The sequence below is a fragment of the Phasianus colchicus genome, chromosome 9 (assembly GCF_987193195.1).
Source record: "Phasianus colchicus chromosome 9, bPhaCol1.hap1.1, whole genome shotgun sequence".
NCBI lineage: Eukaryota > Metazoa > Chordata > Aves > Galliformes > Phasianidae > Phasianus > Phasianus colchicus.
This window is the reverse complement of record NC_143444.1, coordinates 1989972-2017648: the sequence shown is the minus strand read 5'-3', so window position 1 is coordinate 2017648 and position 27677 is coordinate 1989972. Positions and strand designations below refer to the sequence as shown.

Genomic DNA, 27677 nt, shown 5'->3' with positions numbered 1-27677 from the left:
AACAAGCACCTGTTTGGCAGGGGCTTTCATTGGCTCAATTTCTACACACAACCACATCAGCTCAAAGAAACACTGTTGAGTTATCCTTGAATTGAAGTATCCCACACCCCTGGCAGAAAGATAAAGCTACAAAAGCCTACATACAGACACAGTCCTTGTTTGACAAAGCATTTAGTAGAGCAGATAAGTATTTTAACATGACTGACAGTCTGACCAGAAAAATCCATCTAGCAGGCCATGGGATCCTGAGCCTTGCAAGAAGGCAAGTCTACTTACATACAAACTACCTGCCATTCAGAAACCAGCCTAGAACAGACATTTGCATAACATAGAAATAACTGAGTTCTCATTACCTGCTTAAAACAAAATTCTGTGGCTTCGAAGTCCCCTTTTTCAGTCCCTGAATTACAACTAACTCGATCAGCATCCTGTTTTTTCCATTTACAACAGTCCCATTGCTGCAGTGTTTCAGTTGAGCAGTGTGATGTATGCTTGTTAGCATGTTGATTTTTCTTAGAAAATTCCTTATATTCTTCTTTATACTTTTCTTCACAAGTCCTAGATAACACATTTGACTTCTTAGTGACAGGTCTATCATGACACACAGTCTCTATAGATGTGCTAGGTGGCTTTTTTTGAATTCTGACATCCTCACTCGTTTTTCTAGATCTGTCTGCCTTTTTATGAGGTACATATAAATTATACGCAGATGACTTCAGTTGTCCCAACACAGTTTGTTCAACTTTTACCTTTGGTTTACAGAGTTCAACTTTCTTTTTCTTCACCACCTTGTCTCTCTGAACCACAAAGCTATGACAGTGTCTTTTTCTTTCTTTAACGTCAAAAGGACCTTTGTTATGATCTTCCCCGCTAGTTGTCACTACATCAGCAGTGCCTGTATTTTTTCCATGTTTAGCTTCTTTGGATTTAAATTGTATAACTATTCTATTTCGCTTTTCAGATTTGATTAAAGAATTAGCTGTGGTTTTGTTTCCATTTGGAGATTCTCCTTGGGATTTTCCATCAGCACCAGTATTAGAACTTTGATATTGTTTCTTCTCGTGTCTGCCTTTCTCTGTTTTGAATCTACAGAAATTATACAAAAAAAAAAAAAAAAAAAAAAAAAAAAAAAAAGTCATGTAATCTAGCTCAGTTAACACAGTACAAGAAAAAAAACAGGAAACACTGCCTTCGATATAGGCAGTTACAACTGCGTACTTATGGGTACCACTTTGATGTATATTTAATCATGAACTTGCAACATCTGTCCTCTATGAAGCTTGCTGTAGGGCTATCATTATTTACATCTTTGGCTGTAGAGCCATTTCAAAGTACCGAAATAATAAAAAGCTTTTTCTGTATTTTACTACCTCTAGAGATGTTCTATTACAGTTTATTCCCATCTTACCACAGAGATGAATTTTAACAGCATTTTAATTATATGTAAGATGTATCACCCTAAAGATCAAGTATGCAGCAGTTAGGCTTGGTCACACATTGCCAAGCACTTAACGGCCCTCAAATAGGACAGAATAAACAGACTGAGTAACTTGGAAAAGGAACAACTGAGGGAAATATATAAACGTTCTACAGGAATCATGATATAAAGACTGAATAAGGAATTATTTCTTATAAAAGCAGAGAAAATATTCATTAAATTTATCAGACACTAGGTTTAAAATACCCCTGACATTTACTCCCGTGTCCTATAACAGTACTATGAAAGTGCTGAGGTGGTAAAGGCCATTTAAGAAATGCCTGTAGAACAGATAACCTGAATGTCCTGACAAATATGCAACAAGATTTTGCCATGATTAAGAAACAATCCAAAGCTTTACATCTTAGGATTCATAAGAACATTCTTACTCTATATTAGTTTTCAAATACTTTTTACACTTGCTATGCTTAAGGTGAATGGTTGCTTTATTTGCCTCAAGTAGCCTATATTTTGCTAACAACATGAAATATGTGGTACAGGCCAACAAGGTACTGCTCAAGACAGGAAAAAGAAGGCTTTTTATAACAGTAGTGTTGGAAGGATACTATTCCTACTTTATTTGAAGTGCAATGGTATACTTTATAGTTTAAAACTGTTTGAATCTTGTTTTCTCAACAACCTCAAAACGACTAGTTCAGACAGAATCCACCCATAAACCTACTCATAAATGCAACGCCAACACTTCAGTTAAATTGCCATATTTTATTTACTGAAAACAAAAGTAGAAAACAAATCTTAAATTCAGTATTCAAAACAATCCAATGGTAGTAATATTTAATGCCAGAGAATTTACCTTTGAAATTCTGTCTGTCTGTCCACAGTTTGACTATAAAACCTTGTGACTTCAGAGTTCTGAAAGAAAGAAAGAAAGAAAGAAAGCCCAAGTGCTTTTAGAGAAAACTGCTGTAACAAACTCTTCACAAGATGGAACAAGCTATTATTTTACATTAGAATCACAGTGATTTTGAATAAGCTGACCTTGAAAAGGGCAGTTACATACCTCAAGATCCAAAGGGGAGAAGCATTACTAAATGCAGTTTTTCCCATAACCTTTTTCCCAAAACTCCTGTTTTTAATTTTCCACCCTTCAGCTTGCCCAGTACGGGAACCACTGAGTAGTCTTTAGGAATCAGCCCTGGAATATACTGTACATGAACAATCTGCACATATGGTGTCAGCACCTACTACAGATGAGCGGTATACTGGTACAGGCTGCCTAGAGAAGCTGTGGGTACTCCAACCCTGCAGACATTCAGGGCCAGTCTGGATGAGATTCTGGGCAGCCTTATCTAGCAGCTGGCAACTCCACCCATGGCAGAGGGTTGGAACTAGATGATTTTTAAGGCTCCCTCCAACCTAAGCCATTCTATCATTCTGTGCCCTTCACTCATAAGAAGGAATAGTAATGTGCTTTATTGACACGAGACAGTGACTTAACAGAGCTCAATAGTAAATATGGCAGTGCTTTATCAAGGTTCAATGGCATGGTATGCTTGATTATTGCGCAGAGGATTGAGTCAGATGAAAATAATCAGGAAGACCTTCCTATGAGTCACAAGATTCAGAGTCAAACTCCTTGGCTTCCAGACTCCTTCCCAGAGGGGTATGGGAGCAGCTGGATCCAACCTCAATCCAAGACTTAGTCAACAGTTATCTGTAAAGGATTATATGCACCATCAATCCTTTTTATTACTTAGCTGAGACTACACCATAAGCCAGCCACTAGTCACTCACCAACTATTTGTTGTGGGTAAGGATTTTTTTTTTTTTTAATCTCCAGGATTAAGTAATCACCACTTTGAGAGGTGTCCCTTCTCAAGGGGAAATCCTGGTGTGGCGCTCACTGCCATGTGGGAGAGGTGAAGGGGCTCTGGGCTGTCCCCTTTTTATGGGGTGAGACCGGAAAGCAAATGGGATCCTGGGCTCCATCAGAAGAGGGGTGGCCAGCAGGGACAGGGAGGTGACTGTCCCTCTCTGCTCTGGCAAGGCCCCACCTGGAGTACTGTGTCCAAGTCTGGAGCCCCCAGTACAAGACAGACAGGGAACTGTTGGAGAGTGTTCAGAGGAGGGCCACAAAGATGATCAGGGGTCTGGAGCACCTCCCCTACGAAGACAGGCTGAGGGAGCTGGGCTTGTTCAGCCTGGAGAAAAGAAGGCTGCAGGGTGACCTCATTGCAGCCTTTCAGTACCTAAAGGGAGCCTACAAACAGGAGGGGAGTCAACTCTTGGAAAGGGTAGATAACAGCAGGACAAGGGGAAATGGTTTGAAGTTGAGGCAGGGAAGATTGAGGTTGGATGTCAGGGGAAAGTTCTTTACTATGAGTGGTGAGGTGCTGGAACAGCTGCCCAGAGAGGCTGTGGATGCCCTGTCCACCCCTGGAGGTGTTCAAGGCCAGGTTGGATGAGGCCCTGGGCAGCCTGGTGTGGTATTAAATGGAAAGGTTGGTGGCCCTGCCTGTGGCAGGGGGGTTGGAGATTCATCATCCTTCTTGCCTCTTCCAAGCCTGGCCATTCTGTGATTCTGTAAATAATAATGAGGAATTCAGGAGGAAGAAGAGGAGGTACGAACACTTGGCTGTATTTTCTACATGAGCAAAAAGCTTCTAATGTGTGTAACTCAGGTTATTAAGTCCACCATATCACATTCATCTACAAATGCCTGCAAACATTTTTTTGAAACACTCATATTAAGATAATTAAAAGCTCTCTCATTTCATATATACTTTGCAAAATTGGACAGAAAAAATTAGCAAACTGGACTTATTAAATTACTGATTTACTGGCTATGTATTACTTGCAGAAAACAACTTTCCAGAAGCATATATGAGCAATAAAAAAAAAAAAGCAACAAAGCTACAGGAAAGCATCAGACCAGTAGCTGATGCATTTTATACAGATATAGATCATGTACTAATAATCTAGATTTAAGTTTAGTAATTGATTTGTATCTCAACTGTTAATAAGAAATTTCTGAAAGTCACTTTTTAAGATGCTGAAAAGTGCAATTTGTAAATAATCAGAAAATCAATATATATTGGTCCAAGATAAAGAACAACCAAAGAGAATAGGTTTGTTAAGTTTCATGCTCAACAGCCCCCACCAGACAAATATAGTATAATTAAAAAAAAAAATCCCTTAATTTCTTATACCTATCCTACCCGTGGGCTCTGGATGAAAAGAGACCAGTTACCCGGCTGGAACTTGCAGCTATCTGAACATCCAACCCTCCCTGCTGCTTTTGGTGAAGAGCGTTTCATTTTAACATTGATTCATTCTTCCATCACAAAACTGCTAAATAATTCACTCTCTTTTCTTTCACGTGGGGATGCGATTAAAGATGCAGATAATCCTACTTTGTCATCCTGGCCATTCAAACTGTCTCCGTTTATTTTCTTCAGTTTTTGTTTGGACATCTTTCAAACCTATGAAGAAAAGAAACAGAAACAGCATCCCTGTTATTACTTCACATTTTTATTTCCTGCTGGTAATAAAAAAATACCGCAACTGCCTTGAGAAACAAATTCTCTTTAGTTTCCTCTTCACATTACGTAGCCACAGCCTGTCTGAGCAGCACCAGGGATCCACATCTCACTCGAGAACTCCCCAGAAGAAAGGCCGGCCACTCCTTGCTCTGCCACCCGCTTGAGAGTTGCCACCACAGCAGACACAGCAAGCTAACACAGGCAAACACCGTGCCGTGCCTTCAACGCGGCCCTGGACTTCTACAGCTGTTCCAACTATTTGAAGTTAACACCTCCACACATTATCCCACGTTGTAAGACAGAGCGTTTCTCGGATGCGAAGCACCGAAGCAGCTTCCAGGCGTGCTGCCGCAGAACTAAAGGACGGTTTTTTGCTAGCGATAAGCAAAGAACAGAAGGGGACGGAAGGAAAAGCTGAGGCAGTCAGCTGCCAGGCTCGGGCCGTTGCGATGCGCGGCGCCCAGACGGCCCGGCCCGGCCCGCTCGCTCCCTCCCACCACGACGCGCCGTGCGCCAGGCGCCCCTCGGCCCGGCCGCCGGTGATGGCGGTCCGCGCCCGCTCAAACCGCGCGGACGGCACGCGGGGCCGCAAAGCCTTTCCGCCCGCTGCGAGTTGCGTCACCCGGTTACTTCAGGCCCTGAGAACTCAACACGCCACCTCCCGGAACGCAGCCCGTTCCAGGACGACGAGCCCCGTTCTTATTTGAGGGAAGCACCGGGCCCTCAGAGCGCAGCCCGCCAGGCACGGCACGGCACGGCCCGCCGCCCCTTCTCTGCAGAGCAGGACAGAGCAGAGCAGAGCAGCCCCACCCGCCGGGCCGAAACTAGCCGCTCCGAGGCAGACCTCCAACAGCACCCCGCCGCTCCAACCCGGAACGCCCTTCTTCCTTCTCCCCTCCTTCCACCACGGTGCTCTGGGAAATGTAGGCGGTGCGCCCCGCCTCCCGGCCGGGGAAAGAAAGGCGTGTGGGTAAGGCGGTCGTCCCGGCGCCCCGTTCTCAGCGCAGAAGATGGCAGCGCGGGAGGCTGCGGAGGCCGGGCTGTCCGCGGAGCGGCTGCAGGAGGCCGAGGAGGAGGCGGCGAGGAACGGGGCGAGCCCCGCGGGAGGTGGCGAGGCCGCGGCGCTCAGTAAGGGCCGTTGAGGCGCCGGGCTGAGGGGAGGGGAGCTGCGCTGAGGTGGGGGGGAGCCGCGGCGGCCGTGAGGCGGAACCGGCGGCCTGCGACCCGTTGCGGCGCGGCGTGTCCGCGCGCGCGGGGCCGGGGCTGCGCGGCCTCGGGTGGGCCGTGCGCCAGCGCTCCTGCCCGCTACATAGCTCGATTTCGGCCGCGGGCCGGCGGCTTGGGCCTGCCAGCAGCGTTTACGGTCCCGGAATCGGTAACGCGCGCGTTTATCGGTGAGCTGGCTGGAAGCAGCGAGCGCGCTCGTTCTCACGCGGGTGGACGCGCGGAGCACGCTCACTCGTAGCCGCGTGTGGAGCGCGCTCGTACCCACGTGCGTCCGCTCCAACCGTCTTGCGTTTCTTCTTTTCTGATCAACTTACCTGACCTGCGTCGTTAGGTGTTCCTGCAGTTTCTTCTTTCTAGTTCTTTGTGATGGGAATATTGCTACGAATCTGTAGCTTTTAAAAGCAAAACTACCTTAGGAACTACTACGAGATTTATCCAACCCTCGTTCTGCCTCTAGTGGTGACTGGGAATAGTTGAGGATGAACAGGCTGAATGAACCCTCCAGAAATGCCTTCCAGCACAAAACAGCTGGCAGCTCATCGTTTCCTTGAGCTGGTGGCCTTAGGTTTAAAAGCTCACTGGCCATTTCTCTCCCATAACATTTTTGCTTTGGCACCTGCAGACTTGAAGAAGGTGGTGGCAGGGAGCTCTGCAGCGTAACACTAGCTTATGCAGAAATCTTCTGGTGTGATTTTTCCAGCCGATTTGACCCATCCCAGGTTACGTTGGGAGTGACAGAGAGCTGCTGCACTTTCTCTACAGGTGTCTCATATGGGATGAGAAGCCATCTAGCCTGTCCTGTTGGTTCTCAGTGGCTAGAAGGCTGTGCCTTAATTTTTTGTTTCTTGTCGCTCCCTTCTAGAACTTTCCTAGGACTAAGCACGTTTTAGTGAAGGGATATGGGCCAGTACTGCTCCATATGCAGGCTCTCCACACTTTTTCCTTTCAGCTCCTAAGGTCTTTTTTTTGGAGGAGGTTTTATACCTGTTCCTTTAGTCAAAACTGTGTTTTAAAACCTGAAGATAGTAATCTCGACTGGTGTTACTGTGGTGACAGCCCACCCATTCATTCCATTCATATGGGAAGTCAAGATTACACCCTGAGGCTCAGCACTTTACTGCTTTTTGTTTAATTCCTCGATTGCTAGGCCTGCTTTTTCCAGGTTGTTTAACTGGCCACAGTTAACTAATGTTTTCGAACTATTTTTTATCAGTATTGTATATGATAGTTAAGTGTATTTGGACCTCCTGCTTGCCTGCTTTGTCTTGCTCACATTGCGTTTTGCAAGACAATTACATGCCAACGTTGTCCTGTTAGCTTCAAACATCTGATAGTACAGATGGGTGAGTGGTTTCTTCTGTCCGGGATGGTGTCCTCACCCTGGTTTCCAAGGGTGAGCAATAATCTTTCAAATATTCTTCTTCAATACTCAGATTTTACAACTTTTCTCTTTTACAGTAGCAAATATGACTGAAAGCGAATGAACATAGCATTACAATTCCAATATATCAATAACATTTTTACTTTAATTTCTATTTGATTTTCCTAAGATGGTGAAGTTGACTGTACAAAAGTGGAAAGCAACAACCTGTCTGTGAAAGTTGGTGAATCAGAAGTAGAAACCAAAGAAGAAAGAAGAGAGCATGAATCCATAAAGGAACCTGATAGTAACATTTTGGATGGTTCATCTGATTATCCAAGAGGTTTGCTCATAAATATAAGAGTATTTCTGTAGTGTGTTTGAGCAAGGGAGAAGGAAAAGGTAGAAATGTTGGATAAGAAAGGCAAGTGGAATGTGTGCAACTGAGTTACTATGCATCTGGTGGGTAGTGATACTTTTTCCCATGTGCCTGTATGAAATGTTTTCCTGCAGTGTTGAAAATTTCTTTCAAGTGAAATGCCATTTCCTCCTCTCTACAATTTCTGGAAGCCGCTTCCAAAATTAGTGCATGTGACAGCAGCACAAGAGAATATCCACACAAATGGGGAAGCAGGAGTTGATTTTAACCTTAGCTTTAATACTCACTGTCATATCTTTGCATATCGGTCAGTTGCTCTTTTCATTTCATGTAAGAAAATCTGAAAGACTAATGTTGTACAAGCATCAAAAAGTTTTAAAGTCCTTGCAGAACTGGTCTTATAGACTGAGATGTTCTGTGTGTTGCAACCAACAGAACTTGCTGGATAAGCTGATCCTAGTGGGCTTACAAATTCTACGCTATTTCCATTGATAATTTGAAAACTGGGAAGGTAGTTTTAGATGTTCTCAAACATTCTAAGAAAAAAAAAAAAAAGGTAGAATTGAATGTGTCCTGGTTTTATATTAAATAACAACTACTTAAAATCTATCCACCTCTGGCTGGCATTTCAGTTTTGCCAGGCTGCTCATAGGATGATACTGCTTTGTGTATGGCTCACGTTCAGCAACAGTGGCATGTAGTAAAGTCAAAGACAAATAGTATGGGACTTGTTCTTTTCAGCTTTAGTTTTTCAAATAAAGGTCACTTCAAGTGGAGAATTCTGACGTGTGTCAGCATTGAAAAGCAAGTAGAATATCTTCATCCTAATAAAGAACCAGTTCGGGGATTAATTTTGCGAGTTATTCTTTCTACTGGAAACTAAAGGATGAAAACAAGTACTCTATTTGGTGTTATTAACCTTTTCCTGTAGTAGGCTTGAAATGATGGATTGAGTAATAAAATAGTACTGAGGTAGAAATGCATTTTTAAGAGTATGCTTACTTTTTGTATCTCTTCTATTTTAGAGAAACATCTTTCCATTCAAAGACAACTTGCTGATCTAGAGAAACTGGCTGACCTGAATGAAGGTGAGTTTACCTTGGCAGTACCCCAGAATAGATCTTCACGTTTCAGGTATTTACATTCTTCCTCAGTAGCTATTTTTCAAACACTGCATCTGTTTTGTTCTTCATTTGTTTGTGTTGCTCAGAGACTATGTGATTCATTACAAAATAACTTTATAATATTCCTTTTTTTTATCAAATGCTGTACTTCTTTCAGTAAATCGATACCCTTATTGAGCATTTTTTTCTGCATTTTTTTAATATTGGTAGCATGAATGGATTAGCAGAATGTTTACTCTAGCCATACTTACATCAGCAGCTCAGTCTCACTTATGCTCGTTAGTCTCAGTGTAGCCACAACAGCAGGGAAGCTAATTATTGTCTTTACAGCATTTAATCTTCTGTTTCAGTTGTTTCCTTACTTTATCATCTTTTCTGATCCATTTTTCTAGTAGAGGACTGCTTAGGAGTGTTAAGCATTTTTTATTACAACTTCTAGCAACTCCTGTTTTTTCTCAGATCACATGTCTCTCTTCAATACAAATAGTGCCAGTCCTTGCACCTGAAACTGGTTTTTATTTATAGATCAAGAAAAACATCAGTGTGTAAACTACATCATACAACTCTTGCACTTTAGTAATCTTCTAGGGTGTTCACTGATGGAAATGATAGCCTGCTTCTGTAGCTGTTTAGCTTGACCAACAAATATACCAAGCAAAAAGTTTATAGAAAATTAAGTCCTTCTATGTTTAATGAAGAGATGGGTAATAGATTCTTCTTAGGTCCAATGTGCATGGGTTTTAACTGTTATCAAACCGAATTCTGTGTTAATCCATGGTGCTGATTAAAAAACAACAAAAGCAATTCTATTTCCTTGCCTGTTCTCAAGTGAGTTTTTTCTTTCTACCATGGATTTACCATTCTTTTCCTGTGAATGAACTGACTTGTGTTTATTGTCATTGCCTCGTTTGAGATTCAGTAATGTGTGACAGTAGCAGAGCCTGATCATCATTAGGGAGAAGCAATGCTTTATTTGAACTGTTGGCCGCTTCTCCTGGCTTCAGAGGCGTGGGATTCTGTAGGAGTGTGGTAGTCTGCTTGTAAGAACGCCTTATCAGAGGAATTCTGTTGTTTGTGAGACTAAGGAATTATTATATCAACACTCACACTGTGTAGCAAGTTCCAGTATTCATCCTGTACTGTGGTGCTACAAACCTTTCTGCTAAAATCTACCTGAGAAGTTATTTGATTTTCAGTTGTGGGAGACCCAGAGGCAGCTGTATGCGTGCCCTCATCTGTAATTCCCACAGACAGGTGCACAGCCTGTGTGTCCCAGGAGCTTTTGCTCAGGATGTACTTGGATTGCTTCAGCACCTTTATTGCCAGATAACTTTGCACTTGCTTTTGTGTTCTAAAAACAAGATTTTCTGAAGATTGTTATTAGCACTGCGTGCAGTATTTTTGCAGCTTTAAAAAGATACCAGGTGCTTGCTTTACCTAAAGCCATGTTCAGAGGTTCAGGAGCATGAAAGACAGGTTCTTGTTTTCTCACTGGTTGGCTTTTCTTGAAATGTTGCAAGCCTCTGGATGTCTGTAAAATTCCTTCATTCTGCAACGCTGTTCAGAAGTTAGATTACGATCAAAGGGTTCTGAAATTAAAAAAAAAAAAGTCAAAAATGTGGAACTGACATTGTAGAAGATAATGATCTTGAAAGAAATCATGTTTTTTGTTTGTATTCCTTTAAGTAGAAAGCAAAGACAATCCATATATTGCAAGTTTGTCTACCCCTAAATTAGAACATACCCTGAGAAACTAATCTTCAGTTCCGTTGGTAGGACTTGCTTTCTGTTTTCTTTAATGTGCATCTCTCTTAAAAGGCATCGTAACTGCGTTTTACACATCTCTCCTCATACTCCTTGTTGGTATTTTCAGCTGAAAAGAAGCCTTGTCCCTTGTGTCCTGAAGAGAAATTTAAAGCCTGCTATGGCCATAAACTTCATCGTCACCTCCAGAATTTGCACTGGAAAATTTCTGTGGAATTTGAAGGTAAAATAAGTCATCTTTCAACAGTAAATAGCCAAAGAGAGCTTTGATGTGGAGGACATTCGTCTGTGGTCTTTTTTAGCTCCTCTTGACTTAAGTATAAGTTTCATGCACCTTATCAGCTCTAAACCAGAACCATATCTTGACAGTGAACTTTGCCATGGGATATAAAATAGAAATGTAAAATAGCCCTCCATTTTTCTACATGCCAAAATAGTTCAAATTGTGCATTTTCTTGTTTAAAAAAAAAAGTGCTTGGCATGTCATGATAATAAAATACATTTATTTGATGCGAAGTACTTTAATAAATGTTTTGGTTGTATTAGAGCAATTTCCATCATTGCTCCCACCTCACCCTGCTGTCTTTTTTGCCTCGTCATAACGTTTCTTTGGGTTCAGGTAACTACTCCAAGTATTGATTCAGTATAGGTATTTTGTAGCCTTATCTTTCACACTACCAAACTCTGTGATCTGTTTACAGATACATTAGAATCCTTACAAGGAGTTTTAAGAAAAAGAGTGAGCATCATGTTTTTTAATGAACAAGATGTATGAGTTTGCAGGAAATAAAATAACCATCCAGAGTATGGCAAAACTGAAGTTAAATTAAATGAAACAATTTTCAGACTGTAGTGTGCTTTTGTTTTATAGGATACAGAATGTGTATCTGCCACTTGCCTTGTCGTATAGCAAAACCAAACTTCGTTGCAGATCAGGTAAAAGTGCTGAATCATAGAAATGTTTCTTAGCCTATGCAATGGGGGGAGATGGGTGATTTTGAGCAACTGCTACAGTCTGTCCTTAGTCTGAAAAGTATGACTTCTTTCCATTGCACTATACCAAGTGTGCATCAGTTCAGAATAATGTCTTGATAGAACCCTGTGGGGAGTTGAATGTCACATCTCTGGCATTTTGATGGACAGCTGCCTACATCTTCTAAGTAGCAGCTCTCTGTGGGAGAGATGAAGAGTCATGGCAGCGAGCAGTGGGTGCTTCTCAGCTCTGTCCGTGTGCTGGGTCGTGCAGCTGGACGGGCTGTGTTGCTGCAATAAGACTGTGTGCTGTGTGGGTCTGGTTATTTGCAGTCTCCAGGCTGCAGATTCACAATGTTTTATGTGTAGTAGAGTTAAGACAGATGACTTCTTCATCAGCATGTGTTTAGCGGCGGTCCTACTTGAACCACATTTATGTATTCTGAAAGTACATTTCATGTCACAGACATTTTCAAAGATGGGAGCACATTACCACTGTATCATCTGCTCAGCAACTATCACACGAAGAACTGATATGATAGGACATATTAATCGCCATGTCAATAAAGGAGAAACTGAATCAAGATTTATTACAGGTAAGTTCTCACTTCTGAAAAACATTTGATACTTTGCAGCGCAAGTTATCTATGATGACAGACATGAGAAAAATTCATAAACAGAATTACTTGGATATACTAATGAGAATTCTGCTCTTAATTTTTCAGAATGTTTTTTTTTCCTGAAAGATCTGGGAATGCTGTGATTTTTGTCTCTGTGTTAATCAGTTACTCTGTTCATAGAGATGAATAACATGCTCTTCACAAACAGATCAGTGCTGTAAATGTAGGTTTCTGCCTTTCCAATACAATGGAGAACCTAGTGTCCATTAAAAACAAAACCTGCACTGAGAATTTCATTCTTCCCCTTGGCTGTGTTTATTATTAAATCAGTCTTCAGTAAATCTCGCTACAGCATACATGTATAGTGGTTGTTTTTTATTAAATGGCATCAGCAGGAGTTCACAAATCAAGCTGGCTGTTATTCAGTCCTGGAGAGTTGTGATGGTGGTGTTACAAGTTCTTTGGATTTTAATTTTGTCTGACTTTCTCAAGAATTAGACTTTTTCTTTCTAAGCTTGTGTAAAAATGAGACTGAAAGCATTCTAGATAATTGGAACACCAGATGTTTTTAATTTCCTTTATTTTCACAGTTTTGTTTGTTTGTTTTTTGCAAAAAGTACATTGTTCTGCTTTTGTGTAAAAACTAAGACTTTTTCATTATGGCCCAGACAGCTCACTATTGAAACTTGTTCTTTTTGTTTGTCTATTCTGTCTGTGTGCAGATGTATAGATTTTACCTGGTTTTAGTAAGAACAGGACATGAGGATCACACTTAGTTTTGTTGTCAGTCTGCAGTTTAGGAATAGCAGCTTAATGCCTGGGGTCAGTTTTTATGTCTGTGCAGCAGAACTAGGACATGTTTCCATGACATGAGAAACTTCAGGCTTCTCTGTTGCATTGTATCTCTTTGTGATTCCATTCAGAGCAGTTAGTAAAAATGTACTTTTTATTTAAAATGCATGTGGATAGTTTTCCTGCTGGGTAGATGAGAAGCTCATGGATGATGTTTGGTGCCTAGGAGGCACCAGCAAATGCTGAGGGCTGTGAACATGAAGCAGCATGGCAGAGTGGTTCAGATGTGCTGCCTGTGTGCTTGAAGCACTGTGAGGTGGGCAGGCTGTGCACTGAGAGGGGTCTCTGGCAGAAAGCTTCCACATTTTTCCTGGTTATCTCTGGGTAAATTTTGCTGCTGTTAGACTGGGGAATAACTGTTCAGAGGAGTGACAGTGTTACAGCTGTCAAATCAAGAACACTTGTTTTGCCACAGTCTGTACAAAGCTTAAACACTGAAATTGTTAATCAGTTTCATGAAGTTTTTTGAAAACTCTTTAAAAGAGAGTGGATCAAGAATTAAATGGTTCACATTCGTGACCGTATTAAAAGTGTTCTGGTTACCTAGCAAATACTTTTTGAACATACAGAACAAATGTGATAAGCCTCAGGCTCTGGGCTTACTTTCTAAAATCTAGGTGGATATAGAAGAACTGAAGTAAGAAACAAATCCTTTCTTTCATGGCAAGAAAATCATGGTAGAGCTTGAACCTTGTCTGCTGCTTTCCAGACTGTAAGATACATTATTTTTTCCTCCCTTCCTTCCGTGTGTGCCAGCTGGATGACGGCACTGTTTGTTACCTGGGAGCAAAAATTCAGTTATCATGTATCAAATGTCCTAATCTAAATTTCAGTTCTCACTTTCTCCTTGCTCTGCAATTACTTTCTTTTCAGCTCCCGCTCCCAAGTCATCTTGTGAAGTGCTGAAAGAGGCAGACACAGATGTGCAGGTTCTTCCCAACTATTTCACACCTCAAAAGACAGACTCCTATTTTAATCCCAAAATGAAGCTCAACAGGTGAGAGAACTGGGAGTGGGAAGATAGGAACGAAGGTAGGCGACTTTGCAGTGTGAAATATCAATGTGTTATGAAAAACATACTCTGTCGGTGCTTTATTCGGAGGAGGAATAGCTTTTGTGAGTAAAAAGGTTTCTGGAATAAGAATTCCGTTTAGATGTGCTTTTAACTTGTCTGGTAGGATAATTTCTGTTAATCTTGGAAAGTTTTCCATGAGTAACTACTTCAGATACCTGGAAAATGGCTCGGGATTTTACCTTAGGAATTTTCTGCTGTGCTGAGTCACTAAATTGAATGTGTGGAGGTTAAAAGTAAACCTAACTACTGGAATTAAACTTTCAGTGTTAGTTAAGGATTGTAAATCAGAAACCTTTTGTTCAGAAGGTGATCTGCTTTAATTGTTCTGGGAAGGTACTCAAGGGAAACAGATAAGAGGAAGAAAAAATTTTATCACCTTCTAATGGCTTTTTACGTTTTTCCAGGCAACTGATATTCTGTGCTCTGGCTGTTCTAGCTGAGGAACGTAAACCAATAGAATGTTTGGATGCATTTGGTGCTACTGGTAAAATCAAGCTCTTTATCTTCAGCTAACATCCGATAGTACGAAACTGCAGAAATGAGTAGTAACAGACTTGTCATGTTGTTTTTGAGTATGTCGTTTTCTTGCTTAGGCAGACAATCATTGGCTTCCATACAATCTTCAAGAGCTTAGATTAGGTCCTTTGAAAAAGATTGCAAATAATACTAAATTGAAGTTGAGTGGTGTGCTTGAAAACAGTTGTCTTAATGTTCATGAAATTCTATCTTCAGAGGTGTGCAGTCAAGATCTTGAGTCTTTTTGAGACTTGGTGGTTGGAAAAGCAACCTCTGGTTAAACAGTGGTAGTGTATCCAGGTTTCTTTACCAAATCCTCTCTGATAACAAAAATTCTGAACTTGAACTAACTGTAAAGTTTTTCTGCTGGAGTCCACTACTGTTCTGGAACAAAAATCTGAAGAAATCTGAGCTGCTGCACTATGATCAGTCTGCTATTGTAAACCTAAATTTATAGTTGAGAACAACAGTAGCCACCTCAGCATTTTGTGTAAACTTTGTTGCTGTTCTGAACCAGGTGAGATTTCAGAGCTGCAGGCCGTCCTGCGTTTCTACAGGATAATCCTGGAGTTGGCTGAAAGTCAGCAAGAGTATTTGCAGGTTGCATTTTGCTTTATTGGAGCACTGAGCAAGCCAAGCGTCTTCACTACAGATTTTAACTCCATCACTCATCTTTGGTCTGTAATTCCCAATTCTTGTATAAGAAGGTGACAGACTGCTTTCCATCCTCTCACAAACTTCAGTGTGACTGTAGTGGTGCAGAAAGTCACCAAGATAATTACTGCAGGAGTACACCAAAGCTTGCAGCATGCTGTTGTGTTATAAGCATTTAAAGGGATGTGGGTTGGTTTGTTTTAAGTTAGGTGAACCAGAAGCTAGCTCCCTTGTTCCATCATGGAGTTATGTTTCTGTCTTTCCATAGGTATAATGGGATTACAGTGGGCAAAGCATCTCCGAAGTTCTGTCAAAGTTACAATTAATGATTGTAATGAGAATTCTGTGACAATGATTCAGGAAAACTGCCATTTAAACAAAATGAAGGTGAAAGTGAACACTAAGAAAGAAGACAATTACGAAGGTATAGGAGATGGAGAAGAAAATGCTGATACCATTGAGGTGACAAAAATGGACGCCAATGTTATAATGCATTTGAGATCATTTGATTTTATGTAAGTATTAGATACTTCTCTTAATAAGTTCTCTGTTTTGATTGTGATACAAGTTGGAATTAAAGAAGCAACCAACATGCAGTTGATGTATTTTTCCGCAAAACACATGAAAACAGAAAATTAAAAATCATTTTTAATATTTTTGAAATTGATGGAAAAATATTAAAGCCTTTTGACATCCAGAATGAAATATGAATGTGCATGAACATTTTAAGCCAAACAATTTTTGGTATAATATCATTGCATATGTGATAAAATGCTTTTTTAGTTATCCCACGTCACAGAATCGTGGTCAATACCTCATATCTCACAGATTGGAAGGGACCTCCAGAGATCATTGAGTCCAGTATATTCCTTGATTAGGAGTCTCTCTCCTCAAATTTGTCAGATTTTTTTGTTCTTGTTTTTTTCCTTAGAGCATCTAAATAACTTCAAATGCATGCATTTCCATGCTGCTGGACAGGCCTGAGTTCTTATTGCATGACTCGATTTCCTGTAATGCATTTTACAGCACGTTCATTTTCAGTGGAGGTGTGCTGCTCCTTTTAGGGTGGGCTTACAGATGAGATTGAAAACCCTACAGACATCAAAATAAGCGCTTGGATGTTTTTGTACTGTTCAGCCTCCAGCTCTGAGGCAGGTATTTAGGCTGATGGTTAACTACTTAGTATATAAACTGGTGCGCATGCTTAAAAAAAAAAAAAATTATATAAAATGTTTTTAGCAGCTTGTTTGTTTTAAGGACAAAGGCCAGTATTCTTATCACTTAAGCTAGTCAAGGAATCAGGATGCAGGCCTTCTAGTGCTGTGTATTTTCCAGCACATTCAAGTGCTGGCTCTTATAATTTTTGCACTGAATCTTCCAGTGTTGTGGAGTAATTCAAGGGAGTTTATTTTTGTTTTTAAAAAGAAGGATAAATGGTTAATGCAGAGTGCAACTTGCTTTCTTTTTAGACATTTGGATCCATTTGGAACTTCTGTAAATTACCTGGATTCTGCCTTCAGAAATGTGAGGAATCTTGGAATTGTGTCGCTGACATCCACAGACATTAGTTCTCTGTATGCAAAGGCTCAGCATGTCGCCCTGCGTCACTACGGATGTAACATTGTGCGAACAGAGTACTACAAGGAGCTGGCAGCCAGGACAGTCATTTCTGCTGTGGCAAGGTATTGTTAGAACAGATCAGCTCAGACTGTGGGAGCAAATTATTTTGATGCAGCATTTCAGACTCTTGCTGTAGGTTATGCATGCTGAGTTTCCAGGATTCTTGGACTCTAAAAGCCAGACTTCTTGATACAGAACCTATGCTTCATATTTTATCTATGCTACTATGTAAACTTAACTAATGTACTTTACGTTAGTAAACTTTATGTAGTAAATTTTAAACTAAAGGCTCAGGAAAGATGAAAGTATATAAATAGGGTAGGGATTTGGGGTGTTGAAGGGGTGGTGGATTTTGGTTTTGGTGGGGGGTGTTATACTGTGAACTGCTAGCTGGGCTTGCAGATACGTGAGTTTGTTGGTTCTTTTCTCAACTTTGTTGCCATTTCAGTACTGCATACAGCTTTGTGAATATTAACTAAAATACTTCAGTGGCTTCTAGCTAAGAATTACAGGTTTTTTTTAATGGAAACTAGTGTTAAGGGAAACTGATGTCCACTTTGGAATCTCATGCTTGAGTTTAAAAAGATATTTGTAATTATTACCTTTTGAAATCAATTCTTTGCATCTAGATCAGGCATTCCCAACCTGCAGGCATGTGCAGCACAGCACTGCTCACATGGTGACCTGCCATCGTTGCAGCCGTTCTTCCTTGCTGAGTGACCCAGCCCACCCTCGGGCACTTGTCTGGATCATCAGCATCCACAACTTTTGTGCTTGCCTGTGCTGTGTTTGTGAAGAGGAATTGTGTTGAGCTCTTGGTTTGGATGCTGCTGAGCATTGTGTGCACGCCCAGAGCCCTGCTAAGCTGCTTCCGTGTTGGCACAGGGCTGGGCCAGGCCACCTGCTCCGCCTGGAGCCTGGGTTGGTCCTGCCTGCTCTAGATATTTGTAATAACTTTGGCCTGTTAAACAAATGAAGTCTGAAAATCTAGTCTCTAATTAAGGAAAAAAAGGACTGGCCAAACTGCTTGGGAAGAAAAAGGGGAGAAAATATATGCAGAGTTCTTCAGAATGGCAGAGCTAAAAAACTGATGGGAACGCATTTAGATTTTAATTTTTTCATCTCCTTTCCTGTGGTAGGTTGCAGAACGTTCTTAGATACAGTTACACTGCATCAGATTAACTTTGAAACTATATTATGAACTGAGATTTGGAGAGGGGGATGAGGTTGAACTTTTTAGCTGTTAAGATGAAGTCTGATCTCCTCTGGTTTATGCGTTCCAACTCTCTGAAAACTTTCTTCTTTTCAGCGCTTACGTGCTCAGGAACTGCTCCCTTGTCTTCCTGCAGTCCTTAATTAACGTTTGATAGTTTACTATCATGTGTGTCATTCTAAATCTCAGCTTTCTTGCTTTTCGTCTAGTTTGTTTAGATTCTTTGTTACATTATCCTGGCAGTAGGTGGGTATTGGGATAGAAAGATGATGTAAGAACAGACCAGTATTTGTTAATGAAAACTGGAGTGTCACGTTCTTAGCGTTATGGGTAAGATATAAGTAAGCCATTTAAGAAGCGACTTAAGAAGCGACTTAAGCGTTTTAAGAAGCAATTGCTTTCCTAGACTTTCAGCATCAGTTTCTAGAAAGCAGGTGAGCTCAGAAGTCTTTCAGCAGCTTCGGGTGTCTGTAGAAATGTTACTCTATTACATACAGCATCATTCAGAATCATTTGGTGTGTGTTTGTTTTTCCTCTGTAGATCTGCAGCTCGCTGTAACAAAGGCATTGAAGTCTTGCTTGCAGTAGCCCTAGAACACTTTGTTCTTGTAGTCGTCAGAGTTTTAAGGGGACCATCTCCTGCAGATGATTCAGCGAAGAAAATAAGATATCTCATCCACTGTCAGTGGTGTGAGGAGAGAATTTTTCAGAAAGAAGGCAATATGGTTGAAGGTCAGTGAGTATTTCTTGTCACTTTCTTGAATGTATGATTTCCTTTGTGGGTTTGTTTCTTCTTTTGCTTGTTAAGGTCTTGTTTATATTTACATCTCCTTAAGAAAATATTATTTCTATTCAATGTGCAGATGTATACAGTGTATGAAGCAGAGAAGCTATTTCTGATACAAGCTGTCTGTTTTATGGTAGTTGCTTAGATTGGCTATGTTCATGGATTTTGCTGTAAATGTCTTGGATTTACTGCTAGACAACACCCTCTGGCTCACTGTAGCTGCTGAGGGATGCCTGATATGCTGTTCAGTCCAGCCTTCTAGTGAGGGGCTTGAGGAGTGGGGCAGCTGGCTGCCATTCTCTCCCCTCCATGCAGGGGTGGCTTGATGGATTTAGTATCAGATTGCTTTCTGCAGAGCGTCATGTTCAGTTACCTGAAAGTACAATGAAATCAACAGTATCGCTTTCCCTCAGATGAGGGTATGTTTTGCCTGCTTGGGCCTTATCTGTAAATGCCAGATGGAAATAATTTTAGTAGGTGTGGTAAGAAAAGTTCACAGCATCCCTGCAGTTCATCTAACACTTGGGAATAAATGGAGGCAGCCTTTCTGTCGAAAGCTGAGCTCGAGGTTGCAAGCTGTCTCTGTACAAAATTGAAGCTGGAGGGTGGACTAGCCAGGTAATAGTTGGAATGGATGTAAAAAGAAAAATCTCTCATTTATTTCAAAGTTGCAGGTTCCTGGATATTTTGCTATTCAGCTTGTGGTGTGTTTTGAATGCCTTGCTCCACGTCACTGCACACTCTTGCACCTGACTTTTTCATTAAAGAGATTCAGTCCTGTTTTTATAGACATAAGTGAGTAACTGATAAGTGCAGTGTTATGGTGGAGAGCTTAATGAATAAATTAATGGTTTATTTGATACTCTACCTGCAAGCAGTCTCACTTACAGCCTAGAAATCTTGTAGGCGAGCTGTATTTTATGTATGTGACTGACAGATGTTCAAGTTTTTGTTGTTGATGTTTACTGCTAGCCTGGGCAGCTGCATATGTAATTTGTAGGAAGATTAGTAATTTTCTCATCATTTGAAATCTGCCAAGAAATGGAGCAGGTTAGGTGGCCGTTTTTACAGCATCATTTTAACAATGATTACAGCTCAAAACCGTTACTCACTGAACTTTCTTAAGGACTGCTGCATGTTTGACAGAAGTGAGAGTGGTGTTGCTCCTTGTGCTGTTGCTTACCCTTCTAATTACTTCAGTGAACTCAACTTCATGTCTGTATCATCTCAGTAAACACTGACTATTCCAAATTCACTGAAACCCTGTTTTCCTGTTGCAGAAAATCCTTATCAGCAGCTGCCTTGTGATTGTCATGGCAGTATGCCTGGGAGGACAGCGGTAGTTCTTGGTCCTCTCTGGTAAGTTCAGAGAACAGCATGGAATTGCAGGGTAACTGGGGCTGGGAGGACCTCCAGAGGTCAACTACTTGGTCACATCATAGAAATGCAGGACTGCTGGATCATCCATCACTGTAAAAGGAAAGCGTGGCAGTCAGGAGTAATTCAGGAAACAGTTAACTGATTCTGTTCTCTTAGTTTAGGAAGGTGTTCAGGTTTTTGTTTTGTTCATAGCACTCAAACCAGTAAGTAAGTAACAAATTCACTTGAAACTTCACATTTAGTGCAACTGTTCTAGTATGTCCTGCACTAAAGAACCTGGCTCTGTGTTTCTGTGGTTGCTAAATGTAGTGAAGTTGTTTATTACTGGATACTTACAGAGTGTACATAATAAATCCTAACATGCTGATGGAAGTACGCTACTTGATGATTTTTAAATTGCCTCTTATGAGAAACAAAACTAAATTCTTTAAGTTCTAATGGTTTCAAAGGAGCATTAAAAGCAGTAGCTTTCTTCCTGATAAAAGTAGGACAGAAAGTCAGTGGTAGGAATAATAGTCCTGAGATCTTTGTTTGTAGTGCAAGAACAATGCTGCTGTCCTTGGAAACCAAGCCACTCTATACTGTTGTGTTAGGCAGCAGTACAGTGCAGCTCTTTGGTGTAATTTAACTGCAAATCACTGTGAGTGATTTTTTTTCAAGGGAACTTCTTTTGCTTTCATTAGTAAAGTCTTCTCACTTCTCCTGTGTTTCTTAGGTCAGGAGCTCTCTTTAATACTGGATTCCTCAGAAGGATGCTGTTTGAAGCTGTCCAGTATGGCTTAGATGAAGTCCAGCCACTTTTGAAGACAGTGGTTTGTGAAGCTGAGTGTACAACTTCAAAGAATTTTTCTATCCATAATCCTTCTGATGAAAACAAACAAGGTAAGAAAAAAACAGCAACCTCTTCACGAAGAGGCTGGCTTGGTGGTGGTTTCAGATAGAGATTACTCTTTGGTAACATTATGCTAACAGCAGAGTACATGCCACAAGGTCAAGGAAATAACTTTTGTTTTGAGTCCAGCGTGAGGCTTGGTAGTGCTGTAAAAAACAGTAGGATCTGTTGAAGGCAGAGTGCTGGATTTATACCTATGTACCTATGTAACCGCTATGGGAGATCCTGAAACAGATAAGCATAATATGGGTGGGCTGACCACTGTGAAATTCAGTGTGTTCCCTGAAGGAGAGCTGGACATGGTGCGTCTCTCAGTTCTCTCTTGTACTCTGCTCCTCACTACTGAGGACTGCGGTTGTTCTGCTCTGCATTCTCTGCTGGAATAGCAGACCACCTTTCCCTAACATCACGTCGGGGTCACCATATGAAGCCGGAAGCCCGCTTCAGCTTCATACAGGTGTTCGCAATCGTTAGGGACATCTCGGTCTGTCCATCTACCTCGGTGCACACCAATGTGGTGGGTGGTAAAATGGCGTTTATTAACTCGTGACAACAGTTTATATAGCCTTGTACACCTTCGTCTACGCCCCTCTTATCGTGCGTAAGCACTTACATCACTACTTCTTATCTAGTTACTACGAGCAACTACTCGAAAGTTCTATGCTCACTGTCTACATTATTCCACCAGAAGGAACAACTTTCTGCACCTACATGCTCTTTTACAGTTAAGCAAAGTTACATTTTTAGTATTTCCTCTAAATTAAATTTCTGAGCTGGTAAGCAGATGAGCTATGCATGCCTCTCACTGTACTTCTATCTTCAGGCTGGGAGGTGGTGGTGGGTTTTTCTGATGAACTCAGGCATTTTGCCATTCCACTGTTGTACAGTAGACTTAATTTTGACCCTTAATTATATTCTAGAAGAATGTGGCGTATATATTAAAACACCAGATATGCTGGCGGAGTCTGATGTGGTGCCTGGTAAGTTGATTGTTTTTGTGCAACCTCAGCAATTTCAGAGTATGATTTTATACTTGAAGTGATGGCGAAGCCAAACTATAGGTGAATGCTATCTTCTCTGTATTTAATCATATGTGAGTAAGAATTATTTTCCCATTGCATAATTATTTTACTTGATCTAGAGTGATATTTGTCATATTTCCTGGTAAAAGCACAATGCTAATTACTTAAGTATAAATACATCCATAAAGGCATGGTCGATGTGTGGCTTTCTGTATGTACTATCTTTGGCTCTGCTGGCTTTTTTTTTTTTTTTTTTTTGTGGACTTAGTGAATATTCATAGGTTTCACTGGCCTGTTTTGTGATTCAGGAAAAAGAAAAAATAATGAAATGATGCGAAATGCGACCAAGCGACAAAAAACTGACAACAGTGCTGAGCACCCTGCATTTTACTACAATATTCACAGACACAGTATTAAAGGAATGAACATGCCCAAGTAAGGCTTACGTTTACATTCCTGTCTTACAGTGCTGACGATTAATATATAATTTGTACTGAACCAGCCTCGCTCTTGTTAATGCCTTCTTATATGGCTTTTTCAGGTTAAATAAGTTCTTAAACTACCTCTCTGAAGCTGGATACAGAGTCAGCAGAACCCACTTTGATCCTATGGGCGTTCGCACCAATGCTCCCTTGGCACAGTTCAAGACTGTTCTCATGAAGCACAGTACTCCTACGTATGCTGGGGGGCAAACAGAAGGCCCTCTCCATCTGACAGAAGATGTCCAGATGGGAGACCAGCTTCAAGCTGCTGCAGACAGCAAGGCAAAAGATGATGAGTTTCTGGAAGAGAATAAATCTGGAGACACTGCCACTATCTTCACAGAAGACTGCCCTACTCACTGTGCAGCTGATTAGTCCAATCCTTTTGGGTTTAGATGAGAACTTGCACCTACACTCTGTTTCAAGTACACCGGTACTCCTTGCAGACCTGGAATTTGACAGTTTGAAAACCCTGCAATTTCAATTGGAGAGGACATCTTAGAATTCTAAAACTTAGCACTGAACGCAGCAGTGTGTATGGTCAAGATGCTTTTCCTGTGGGAAAATTTCTAGACAGTTGGTTCTTTCACACATCCACTTTCACACTGAGCATTGTAGCCAGCACCAAGTCTTTGTACAGCCTTATTCAAGCTACTGGAACAGAATCCAGGAGAGTGGATGGGGCCAAAAGTCGGAAGCATTTCTGAACGTAAATGTAGTTTGAATCAGATGATCGTTCCTAAAACCTGGCCTGTTAGAACTCAAAGGGAAGTGACATTAGGGTGATAAAATACAGGACAAAACGTGATGTGAAGCCAGAAGATGCAACTTGGTGCACTTGTAACTCCATATTGCTCATGTAGTTTGGCCTTTAATTTTGTTTCTGTAGATCTACCTATGGGCAAAATCCTAACAAGTGAGAGCAGAAAGGAACCCGTACAGAGCTGTGACATAAACTTCAGTTCCTAACTAAGCTTTAGTGATTTGTCTGTACTCACTCTGGGTAGTTTGCTTGCTATGAGATTTAGTTTGGTTGTACACTAAAAAAAAAAAAAAAAAAAGAAAAAGAAAAAAAAAAAAGGTATAGTGACCAGACATCACAATCTGAAGTACTATTAACAAATTCTTCTGGAACAGTTTGCTGTTAAAAGATCTCTTCAGTGACTGAGCAGAGATCCTATTTGTTGGTAGTCATTTTGGGTTTCTTTAAATACATGGCAACATTCCAATCAAACAAACTTGCCTTCATTTTTGTTTTTTTTCCCAAAAAAATCATTTTACTTGGAAAAAAAAATTGTTTTACTTGGATTCTTTGACTCACAAAATGGCTTGGGTTGGAAGGGACCATAAAGATTGTCTGTTTCCAGCACCCTGGAGTGGCTGGTTGCCACCTACCAGATCAAGTTGCCCAGGGCTCTATCTAGGCTGGCCTCAGTGCCCCCCAGGGATCGGGAATCCCACAGCTTCTCTCAGTGGCCTGTGACAGGCATCTCTACCCTCTGAGTAAAGAATCCCCTCCTAACATTTAAACTAAAATAGGGGAGATTTAGGTTAGAACTGTTCCCTGTTCTGTCTTTATTTGCCTGCATAAGAAGTCGGTCTCCCTTACTCTCCCTTTAAGGATTGGAAGGTCACAAGATCTCTCCAGATCTCCCTTCTCCAAGCTGAACGACCTTAGCTCCTGCAGCTTTTCTTCATGGGAATGGTGCTCCAGCTCTCTGATTATCTTAGTGGTCCTCTGCACCTGTTCCAACAGCTCCACATCTTTGTTATGGTGCAGTGTTCCAGATGAGGTCTCACAAGGGTGGGCTTGAGGTGGACAATTGCTTCTTTCTCCCTGCTGGTCACTCCTGATGCAGCCCAGGACACAATCAGCCTTGTGGGCTGTAAGTACAAACTGTCCAGCTTTTCATCCACCAGGACCCCTAAGTCCTCCACAGGTCTGCTCTGAATAAATGTCTGGGATTGTCCTGATCCAGGTGCGGCATCTTGCACTTTGCCTTCCTGAAACTCATTAGGTTTTATACATCCATTTTTCAGAGCTTATCCAGGTCTCTGGATGGCACCCCTTCCTTTTGTCATGTCAGCTGAAGCACTTTGCATGGTGTCATCTGAAAACTTGCTGCAGGTGTACTTGACTTTGCTCTCTAGTTCATTGATAAAAGAGCACTGATCCTAGAATGGAGTCCTGAAGGATGTCCTCCCCCCTGTCCTGATGTCCATAATGCCATTGACCAAAACCTTCTGGATGTGATCATCCAACCCATTCCTTATCTACCAAATAGTCCGCACTTAGTCTCTTTTTGATTTAAAGGCAAGGATTTGATGTGGTACCATGTCTGAGGCCTTGCAGAGGGTAGATGACATCAGTTGCTCATCCTTTGTCCACTGATGACATTCTTCCATCGCAGAAGGCCGCCAGATTTGTCAGGCACAGCGTGTCCTTGGTTGGCTGTCTCAGATCAGCTCCTTGCCTTGCACATGCCTTATCATAGTTCTCGGGGCATTCTGTTCCACAGTCTTCCTAGGCACAGAGTTAACTACACGCTGATGAGCCTTACCTGGTTTTCCTTTCTCCCTTAAAAATGAGAGTGATGATTCATTTTTCTAATCACCAGAGACTTTGCTTGACAGCCATGAATTTTCAGATGTGATGGAGAGTGATTTGGCAATCACATCAACTGTTTCTTCCAGACCTGGGATATATGTTATCTAGCTGCATAGATTTGTAATGTTCACTCTTATGAGACAGCATTGGACTTGTTTTTTCCAGTGGGAGGGATTTGGCTCCCTCAGCTCCAAGCTACATGTTTAAGGACGTGAGAAACATGGGAAGCCTGACCACCAGTGAAGACCGAGGCAAAGAACTTTCTGCGTACCTCAGCCTTGTCCGTGTCTGCTGTAGCCAGTTCCTTCTCGTTGTCAAGGAGAGTGCATCTCAGAGGGGTATGCTTTCCTTTGCCTGTCTCTTCTGACCAGCATACATGTATAATCTCATAATTTTTTCATGTCCCTCACCAACTTTTATTCCATCTATGACTTGGCTTTCCTAATCCCATCTGCGCATTCAGATGGCACCCCTAGATTCTACCCAGGCCACATGTCCCTGCTTCCCCTGCCTGTGGTTCCTTTCTATCCCTGAGCTTGACCACGAGGTCACCATTCCAGGCCCCTGCCATCCCTGCTTGATTTGTTGTGCTGAGAGATGGAGAGGTCTTGTGCTCTCAGAAAGGTGTCCAGCTCTTCTCCATTCCTTTGTCTCTATAGATTGCTTCCCAGGAAATCTCATCCAATAATTCCTTTAACAGTCAGAAATTTGCTCTCCAGAAGATCAGGATCCCAGCTTCTCTCCTTGCTAGGCCCATGTTCCTGAGAACATGAAATCAGGCAAGCACGATCCCTGTGGCTCAAACTGCCTCCAATTTAAACCTCTTTAATGAACTCCTTTGCATTGGTGAGCATGAGGTCCAGAAATGCTTCCAGTCTGCTTGGACTGCCCAATACCTGGACCAGGAAGTTATCCTCAATGGATTCTAGTCCCCTGGATTGCTTACAGCCCCTTGTGTTGCTTTCCAAGCAGGCATCCATGTGGTTAAAGTCTGCTATCAGGATGAGAGCCTGTGAGCATGATGCTTCTTGTAATTGAAGCAAGAAGGTCTGATCTGCAGGCTGCCCTCAGCTGGTGGTCTGTAATAGATCTGATAACCAGAGGTTTTTCATTGGTCTGATTCTTCATTTCTACCCACCAGTTCTTAACCTGACTGTGGCTGTTTCCTTAACATGGTTCCACACCCCTCCTTCCCTGCCCATCTCTTCCAAAATATTCATAGCCCTTGGTTATAGCGTCTCACTAGTGCATTTCATCCTACCACATCTCCATGACAGCAATTAGGTTATAGCTTTTTAATTGCACCATGGCTTCCAGCTCCTCCTGTTTATTCCCCACTCTGTGTGTTGCTGTGGAGGCACTTCAGTTGGGTTGTCAATCAGCCTTGTTACCTTCTCAGAGCAGCATAGTTCCTTCACAACAGTTCAGAGCCTTTCCTCTGATACTCCATAGATGGTGTTCCCTGGCCCTTCTCTATCACTGAGAAGTACATCCTTTTTCTCTATCAAATGTAGTTTAAAGTTCTGGTTGTCAGCCCAGCCAGCTTTCTGTCCAGAATATTCTTGCCCCTCTTTGTCAGTTGTGCCCCATCCTACATCTACATACCCAGCATCTGGTGGTATATCCAAGATAATGAAACGCCAAGTGCGACAGCATCCACATAGCAATCGTGCACCTCACCTGTGCGTCTCCTTTTTCCTGGGTCCCAGACTCCAGCTGGGATGAAAACGGAAAACACAACCTGCACACCTAATCCCTTCAACATCCATCTGAGGGAAATAAAGTTTCTTGATATTTTGTAGTTCTCATTGCAGCCTCATGTTACCCAGCTTGAAAGAGCAGCAATGGTTAATATCCTCTGGCTTTATCAGCCCTGGGAGCTTCCTCTTGCTATCATGAATGCAGGTCTCTGGCAGACAGTGAACGTATCTGGAGAGATTGTCCAGGTGGCAAATGTGTGCTCAGTGTCTCTGAGCGAGGAGTCCCCAATTATTAACACCCTTTGCCTTTTTTTGGTGACACTGGATCTAATGAAGTTAGTTGGTCAGACCAGTTCAGTGTGCCTTCCTCTGTCTGCACTCCAACCCACGCCGTCTCCTCTTTGTTCCCAGACTCCTATTTGTTGTTGGGTTATTTCAGGGTCTGTGGGG

At 41.7% G+C, this 27677-nt stretch overlaps 2 protein-coding genes across 8 annotated transcripts in view; one reads left to right on the top strand and one right to left on the bottom strand.

Moving 5' to 3' along the window:
- SWT1 (SWT1 RNA endoribonuclease homolog) overlaps positions 1-5927 on the bottom strand; it is a 39437-nt gene extending 33510 nt beyond the window's left edge. For 4 of the 7 annotated variants that reach the window (XM_090145879.1, XM_090145884.1, XM_090145883.1 and 1 more), the window contains exons 1-3: positions 4657-4870; positions 2292-2350; positions 354-1086 (exon numbers count right to left, since the gene is read on the bottom strand). In XM_090145879.1, the coding sequence (XP_090002005.1) occupies positions 354-1086; positions 2292-2350; positions 4657-4755 (891 nt within the window). In that variant the 5' untranslated portion in view covers positions 4756-4870. Of the gene's footprint in view, positions 1-353; positions 1087-2291; positions 2351-4656; positions 5758-5824 lie in introns of those variants that run through there. The other 3 variants (XM_090145881.1, XM_090145882.1, XM_090145880.1) reach the window with 3 other exon arrangements.
- Positions 5832-24001, top strand: TRMT1L (tRNA methyltransferase 1L). The gene is made up of 16 exons (XM_031615914.2): positions 5832-6108; positions 7758-7910; positions 8972-9034; positions 10944-11057; positions 11706-11770; positions 12273-12402; positions 14152-14275; positions 14758-14837; positions 15792-16038; positions 16993-17205; positions 18898-19088; positions 20424-20502; positions 21239-21405; positions 22336-22395; positions 22746-22872; positions 22979-24001. Exons 1-16 carry the CDS (start codon positions 5991-5993, stop codon positions 23292-23294), a joined length of 2247 nt encoding a protein of 748 aa, XP_031471774.1. The 5' UTR covers positions 5832-5990; the 3' UTR covers positions 23295-24001.
- Positions 24002-27677: the final 3676 nt, after the last annotated feature.

Coding starts and splice junctions, on each gene's coding strand:
- TRMT1L (XM_031615914.2), top strand. CDS start 5,991: ATGGCAGCGCGGGAGGCTGCGGAGGCCGGGCTGTCCGCGGAGCGGCTG. Junction 16,039..16,992: donor TTGAGATCATTTGATTTTAT/GTAAGTATTAGA, acceptor CTTTCTTTTTAG/ACATTTGGATCCATTTGGAA. Junction 22,396..22,745: donor GGAGTCTGATGTGGTGCCTG/GTAAGTTGATTG, acceptor TTTGTGATTCAG/GAAAAAGAAAAAATAATGAA.